Source organism: Crocodylus porosus, unplaced genomic scaffold (genome assembly GCF_001723895.1).
Source record: "Crocodylus porosus isolate Cpor-Errol unplaced genomic scaffold, CroPor_comp1, whole genome shotgun sequence".
Taxonomy (NCBI): domain Eukaryota; kingdom Metazoa; phylum Chordata; order Crocodylia; family Crocodylidae; genus Crocodylus; species Crocodylus porosus.
The window spans coordinates 74,155,682-74,163,673 of record NW_017728886.1 but is presented as its reverse complement, the minus strand read 5'-3'; the positions used below and the strand labels follow the sequence as shown (position 1 = coordinate 74,163,673).

The window sequence follows — 7,992 nt, the reverse complement described above, 5'->3', positions numbered from 1 at the left end:
TACAGCCCAGATCCCAACACATATGGAGGAAGGGAGATGTAAAGCTGACAGGTGACCCTATAACCTATTATCTCCCCTCCATTCTTTCCCAGTACACCTGATTTCCACCCCATCTTGGCCTGAGTCTCTCAATCTTTCTTCCCCTCACCTTCAGTTAGCCCTCTCATCTTTCCTTCTGCCCTTGCCCCAGTGCCAAGCCCTTTTCCTTGTATTCCTTCATCTTTTTCATTCCCTAATCTTCCTCCTTTCATGCCTATGAGTTAATTTCTTTAATTTCTTTCTTTTTTAAAATGGAGTAAATTCTGAATCTTTTTTGCTGTACTCAGATATTTCCCCAAAATAAAATAAAACCTTAACAGAGACAGGTTGTAGCAATATGCCTATAATTTCCTCCCCTCCCCTGCAATTTCTACCAGAACCTCTTTGTTCTTGTATGCAAAGTGTAATTAAGTTGCCACATAAGCATTAGCCATGGGTGTATTGAGACAGCCTGGTTTTCTCAACCACTGTTTGCAATTTTGTTTTCCCAGAGGGGTGGAGGATGCCATGAACTAGATAGGGCAAATGTGTAACTGAGACCATTTGGGACATGACCAAAGCCAGAGCTTGATCCACAAATGTGTCCAAAACTGTCTGAAGAATCTGTCAACCTTAAATACTGTTTTCTACCAATAGCTTAGCAATTCTTGTTTCAGTTACCCAACATTTGAATGATTATCATAGGAGCACAGGAAGAAAGAGAAACAGCAGGTTTCAAGGCACTCCAGATAGGCCTACAGATTTTAGAGTACTTTGGAAAGTCAGCCTTCAAACAGAAAAGGATTCTCAATCTTAACTATAATGGAACTACTGTTTGCCTATAGTAAAGCCTATAGTAAATGAGCTCTCTCTCTTATTTTCATAGCCATGGTTAGTATGGGCTCTTGAGCTAGATTTATTATACAGGGCAGTGACATTCCTCCCTACCTCCCCACTTCCCCATCTCCCCTTGGCACATGCTGCCAGAGATATCTGCTTGGTTTTGAAGAGGTTTGGAAAAAAAGGTTTGCTCTAAGTGAGTGGTTCTCAACCTTGTTAAGACTCAGGACAGCCAGCTCTTGGCTGTCACTCATTTTCTGACTAGGGAAACAAGAAAAAAATGAGCAATTTTCTGCTATAAGGAACTCAGAAAGACCTCAACAGGGCAGAATGGTTTGGAGGCCCTAGATTTCTGTTTGAAATCTCCATGTTTTGTCCTGGGAATCACACCTGAGCATTCGTCTGTCTCACACTGCTACAACTGTGTGGCACCCTTGAAAGGATCTCATGGCACCCTATTATGCTACAGTACCCGGGGATTGCCTCAAGACCCTTTCAAGGGTGCCTTGCCACCTTAGCCCCATGAGGAGCTGCAAACGTGATTCCCAAAATAAACCCAGAGATTTCCAATGGCGATGCCTAGTAACAAAAAAATCCCTCTATTATATTTTCTGGAGGCGAAAAACACCGAAAGAGAGAACACAAAGAGCCAGCACTTTCCAAGGGGCTCCTCCAGTGTCAACAGGGCAAGACTCACTGGCTCCAGGTGGCCTGACAGAGTGCACAGACAGGGCTGTTTGGGTAGATGTGGTCTCTTTTATTAGAGCAACTCAATAGTTGGAAAACTTGTTCTTTGCAAGCTTTCAGGCCCTTGCAAAGAACAATTTTTCCAACTATTGAGTCGGTGTAATAGAAGAGCCCACATCTACCCAGAGAACCCTGTCTGTCTGTATCTTTACAGCGGGACTCAGGCGCTACGGGCCGCCTAACTTTCTACCTCTCCACCCGGCACTGACGGCGTGGGTGTAAACGCACGAGCAGTCCCGCCTGACGCCTCTCTAGCCAACCCTGCCCCGTCACTCGGTGATGGTGGCGGTGGGCGGCTCCGAGGACTGACGTCACGCGGCGGGGGCAGCTCGTGGGGAAGGAGGGAGGGCCCAGTGATGGCCGGGGCCGCGGCGTTCGCGCTGTCACTTGCTGTGCTCCCGGCTGCGTCCCAGTCACCCGCTGCCGGCGGCCGCCACGCGTGCGACATGTCTGACAGCGAGACCGCCAGCGAAGGGTGAGTGCGGCCAGGCCGGAGCCCTCAGCGGGCAGGCAGCCAGGGCGCCCCGGCAGTTGGTGCTCGAGGTGCCCCCCCCCCCTCCTGCGGCTCCGGGCTCCTGTGGAACTGTGACCCCCCCCCGCCGCTTGCGCATGCGCGGGGCCGCGTGCAGTGCCCGGGGGCTCTGCCGCCCCCCTTCCCCTTCACCCCGTGGCCCTCGTAGAGCGGCAGCACTGGAGGGTTCGCTCTGTCGCGGACAGCGGTGTTGCGGTGGTGATAGCGCAGGGGTTGTGGGGAAGCCGGGGAATCCCTGTCACGGGCAGGGCTCGGAGCGAAGGCGGACGAGGTCTCGGGCCTGGCTTGTGTTGAGAAGTTCGTCCGGCTTGACCCCGACCGGGCAGTTGGAGCAGTAAAAAGATACAACCTAGAAGACGTCTTGCCTCTCCCGTATAGGCTGCTGTGTCCTCTGATCATTTAAAAGATACAACTCAGAAAAATTATTGCATCTGGCATATCCGCGGCTGTGTCCTCTGATCATTCTTCATCAGCTTCCGCTCCCTGTGTGCACACCCTAATATCCAGAATAACCCCTTTAATCCATGCTTTCCCCCCACATATTTCCCATTGGCAGATGCTGCATTTTGTCTGCCGGTGTGTATTCCTCTCCTCTTTTACTGGCCTGCTTCCCACCTCTATCCTTCATCCGCACCCCATTTTGCCTTCTCTTGTTTGTCCTGTATCACCCATCTCTACTGTATACCTGATCTTTCTATTCGGCTGTAACAAACAGCTTCCCTGACCATGTGCTGCTCCACCATCTCCCAGTCTATTCCTTCCCGCTATACATGAAAATTTCTTTGATCTTCCAGGAATCATTCCAAAATTATGCTGCTCCATTCCACCTCAGTAATTCTACCTTCATAACACATGCATCTATACCTGTTCCCTGTCTCTTATAATGTATCTTGCCACACATGTACATGTACTCAGTGATAGAAGAAATGGGGCAAGTATATAAGCCTGTTTTCCAAGTGTACATATCTTGCATACTTCCTGTCTTGCATACTTCCTGTCTTACCAAAATGTGTGCTTTTTCTCCCTTACTACTTCTCCTGGGAACCCCAAATGTCTCTAAACTTTTACTAAGATATTTCTCACACTGCAGCTTTGCACACTTGTCTGTTAAGCAGCTCTCTGTAGTCTGAAAGCTGCTGCTTTCACTTTTTTACATAGGAGAGCTACTTGACAGTTACAATTTGTTCCATTGTTTTCTTAAGATTTTCAGAAAATTCTGCTTTGGTGTATGATAAATGCAGTTGATTCTCTAAATATTTAATTAACATTAAAATGCACTTCATGTATGACTGGCCACAGATAGGTTTGTATTTCTTTTGCATATCGTCATCTCTGAGATCACTATGGTTTTAAATCTCAGATATCTGCATCCTTGGTCTCTGTCTGTTCAGATCCCCCTCTATCAGTTATGACATTTCATTTTGTAACTCCCAATTGAAACTCAGCTTGGGAAAATCTGAACCTTCCACCTTTTCCCAAGCTGTTGTTCCGTCACATCCTTCTACTGACCTCTTCTTGCTTTCCATGTATGCTTCAAACATCTCACATTCAAAACACTTCGCTATGTGGCCCAGCCTATATTTCTGCTCTTAATCCTTCTGTCCCTAACTAACTTTAAAACTACTGTTTTCCTGTCATTTTTACAACTTCTGCCGTGCAGCTTCTGTTTGAAAGTGCCTTTCCTTCCTTGTTTGCGTGTCAAATGACCTTCCTCTCTTCATTCACATTCACATTCATAAAATGCATGTCATCAGAAAAGCCTCCTGTTGATGATTTACCAGTAAGTATCTTTGAACTTCAACTCAGACAATGTATGGATTTCTGAAACTTGTAACAAACTGTGTTACTTTCGAATTGGACTCATCACCTACAAGCTCATTCATCACAGAACCTGACTAGACTTGTTATACATCATGATCCAGAGGACTGAGGGTTGCCATGAACCTTATAATACCTCTGCTTTAACTTCTCTTTGGGTGCTTGTTTGGAGCATTAGTTCTGAACTGTATTTGCAACAGATTCCCTATCAGATCCCTACCAGATATCCCTTGCCTGTTCCTTTTTCTAAGAAGCCAGAAGTCATATATGCAATTTTCTGTGGTAATATGACCGATGGCAGCAACATTACCTACAGTTTCCAATTTAAAAGGCTTGATGAAACTTGGCAGATGCACTGGGATGTGCTTATACACTTTAAGGTCCATTCTCTGTTGTTTAGAGTAAAGGAAATTTCCCTCTTCTTTTCCTGTTTTAGCTTTTGCAGTGATAGGGTTCCCTGTAGCCTTTCATATTTTGGTGTCAGTGAACACTTTCACTAACTTAATGTACCTGCATTGCATTGCCATGCTGTCTGGAAAGCTCACATACAAACTGGGTTTTTTTCAGTTTTCACTGTTACACCTACCCTTATATAATCTAGGAAAGGAAGTACTGTGGCCTCTCCTTTGTTTTTCTCTCACTCATGGGTAGAGCCACAATGAAGTGCCCTGAGCACTTCAGGCTCATTTTAAAGCAGCTCCTGGAGCTGTAGGGAAACAGTGGGAGGAAATCCCTTGAACCTTCTCCCTGTCACAGCAGGACGGACTATTTCATACCCCTCAGTTTGGAAATTGCAGGGCATAGTTCATTTCTGTCTATCAGGAACTATTGGGTTTTTTTTCTTAACACCATTTGCCTTAAGAGTCTCGTAATTTAAATGTTTGAGGGCCTCAAGCAGAACACCCCTAGGCTAAAGACTTTCTGTTCCCTCTCTTCTAAATTCCAATAATTTGTCTTTAGCAGTTATTTTCAGTCAGGGTGCAGCAATAGCTTGGGATGCTGTGAGATCCTTTTAAAGCTGCAGTGCAGTATTAGCACTGTTGGGTGTGAAAACACCTGCTCGTGATTCATAAAATAAACTCAGAGATTTCAAATAGGAATCCATAGCGTCAAAAATATTCTGACTTATTGTAGTGTTTTAAATTCTTTGCAACAGAAGAATTCCTCCATTTTCCATAATTGGAAAAGGAATGAAAGCTAAGAGCTGGCATCAAGGAGGGGTGCCTTGAGGATATCCAGTTGAGAACCACTGGATTAAAGGGTAGAAGGAAGGGCAGCCCCCAGACCTCTCCACAGGTTGCAGGAATTAGGAGGCATTAAGTATAGTTTCAGTAATTCTGTAATGAAAGGAATGAGGAAGAGGAACTGAGCAGTGGAAGTTTACACAGGACTGGAAGAAAACACTGGAGAACTGAGCAATGAGTCTGAGGCTGAGCAGTGTCCAGGTAGATCCCTCCTGCTGTTATGGTCAGGTCTACTGGTAAAGCCTACTTCCTGGGATTCATGCAAACCCCAAGACACAAGTGAAAAAAAAAAAGACTTTCTGAAAGAAGATAAAAACCATGCATCTAATTTATACTTAAATTTTATGGTTTAAAATAAATCCAAATTTCAGGTGTTTTTAATAATTGAACATGCTGCATTGCTGCACACTGGGTGCTCTAGGTCACTATCATAGGAACATGTAAATACAGAGTATGTTGTCAGATGACATGTTGTTTTCAAATCCTGTTCTTGGCTTCCTGTAACTTCAAGTGGAGGATCATGCTCTCTCTTCATTGGTTGATGGACTGAGGACTGTCAAACTGAGACAAAAACTCTCCATCAGTCTGTGTAAACTACTCCTATGCAGAGAAATTCCTATGTCAGGTTGTGGTGCCCTCTAGCATGCCACAGTGCTCTGCATGGGCTGCCTCCTGAACTGGGAAAAAGAGATCAGGACTCAAATTCCTTCTACCTTAGTAAAAGGTATTGGAGGGGAGATAGTAGTAGTTAGCCTGTAACTCTCTTAAATTTCAATTCAAGCTTTTATGGAAGTACTGCATGTCAGGAAAGCAGTGTTTCAAAATCTGTTGCTGCCAGTAAGCTGGAAAAATGAAAGACTTCCATCCCCCAGACTGATAGCCGTGCACAGGGGTTGGTAGTGTTTTTGGGCAGAATGTTTTTGGGCATAACACCCACAACTTTGACTTGTAAGTTGTTGGTGTGCTGAGGTAGACGGTAGGGGAACTACAAGGGGCCTAATCCTTGTTGTGGCAGTGCAGCCCTGGCCACTTCCCTGCTGCCCACCCTGAGGTGCACATGCCAAGCAAAATGCTTTTGTGTGCCACATTCTGGCACCTGTGCTGGGGGGTTGTCTACCCTCAGTCCAGCACACCAGTTCTAAATACATTTAGATTCACTCTGGGCTCGGTAGTCCATCTTTGCAGCTTGCAGCTGTGCCGGGAGAAATTCTGCCCCTAGGTTTAGACCCTTTTGTGTAGTGCAGTAAACTGACCCTATCTCCTTGTTCTTCTCCCATTATCACTGGGAAGAACATCATCTAGCCCTTCTGAGCTTAAGAAGATCACTGCAATACAGGGTCTTTGGGAGAAATAGAGGGTACATATTGGAAGAGCCCCTGAGGATCTTTCCCATTTAAGAAAATAAGTTGTCACTTATCTGCTACTACTTGGGTAATTCTAATACTAGTATTTCTTGACTTTTAATTGTTGATTTTGCAGTCTGTACATTCATTTAGTGTAGGTTTCTCCTTTATTTTATATTAACAGATAGAAAAAGGTGGTGTAGGAAGGAAGACAAGTACTATAATTACTTGTATCCAAGACAAAGTCCCCACCCCCATGTATCATGGGATGGGGAGCCCCTCATTTAAGATTTGAGTACAAGGTGGCAGTGGCTGCTTGAACCCTGCCTTTGGCTCTAAGGCCTAGCTGGAGCTGCTGCTGCTGCAAGAACTTGTGTGACTGGCTGGGCTGGAGCCAGAGCAACCACGTGCTCCATGTCATGGGCCAGAGCCAGAAGGTAAGTGACAGTAGGACTGGGGGGAGAGATTGAGGTTGTAGTTGGGGTGCAGGCATGGAGGGCAGGTTGGGTGGATAGGTGGCAAGGGGCAAGGTGTTTGGTGGGGGCAGGAGGCAGTCACATTGAATCCTCTTGTACATGCCCCCATGCCACTACCTCTTCTATGCAGCAGTAGTGGGTATGAATTTAAGATGACCCTTCCGGTAACTGGATTCTATCTATGGAAAATTATAACAAATTTATAAATTTTCCATGGATAGAGTCTAATTATTGTTGGAGGTACGTGACATTCAGAGTCATCTTGGATTCGGGTAAATATGGTATTTTTTACCAGATTTGGTTTGAGCTGGAAAGATGCAGGTGAGAGACAGAACAGCAGAAAATGGGTCTGAGGAAGAGCAAGATTTTTGAATCACAGAAGTTCTGTAAAGCAATGGGGTGATTCTGGGCTAAGGTGTAGAAAGAAAAAAGAGGAGGAATTTAAGAACAAACTTTCAAGTGATACCTGTGAGGAAGGGCAGAATAGAAACCACCAAAGGAATAAAAGTAGGAAAATCTGGATAGCGTGAGCCTGCCCCATCACATTTTATTTCTTTTATACTTCTGAGTTGACTGCTTACATGTGTAACATTTCAGATTACTTAAGGCAACTTAATTTTAAAATGAATGGCAAAGACACAAAAATACCAGTTCTGTTACTGCAGTTTATAAAGTCCATCATATTTTATGTGTGGTCAGGAGGCCGAGGGGCGGGGTGGGGGAGAAGAGAGGACTTTTGTGCCAAGAAATGGTTGGGACTAAATTGGTGCTAGTTTATTTTTGGAATGTCTTGATTGGGTTTACTAAGTACTGTACATGAATCTTAAGACTTGTTGAAAGACTTGTTAACTGGCCATATATTATATATTTCCATTAATCCAGTGCTTGTTAATGAAGTGGTCTAGCAATGACCCATTTACCCATGCTCCAGATTCTTTCAGTTGTTTTACTCTCTTTTCACGTAACCTAAAATA

General features: G+C 44.8%; 1 protein-coding gene across 1 annotated transcript in view; it reads left to right on the top strand.

Annotated features, from left to right (window-relative positions):
* Positions 1–1,923: 1,923 nt before the first annotated feature.
* Positions 1,924–7,992, top strand: part of ABHD5 (abhydrolase domain containing 5) — a 40,465-nt gene continuing 34,396 nt past the window's right edge. Inside the window, exon 1 of the mRNA XM_019536479.1 lies at positions 1,924–2,080. Within this exon, the coding sequence (XP_019392024.1) occupies positions 1,962–2,080 (119 nt within the window). The 5' untranslated portion in view covers positions 1,924–1,961. The remainder of the gene's footprint in view (positions 2,081–7,992) is intronic.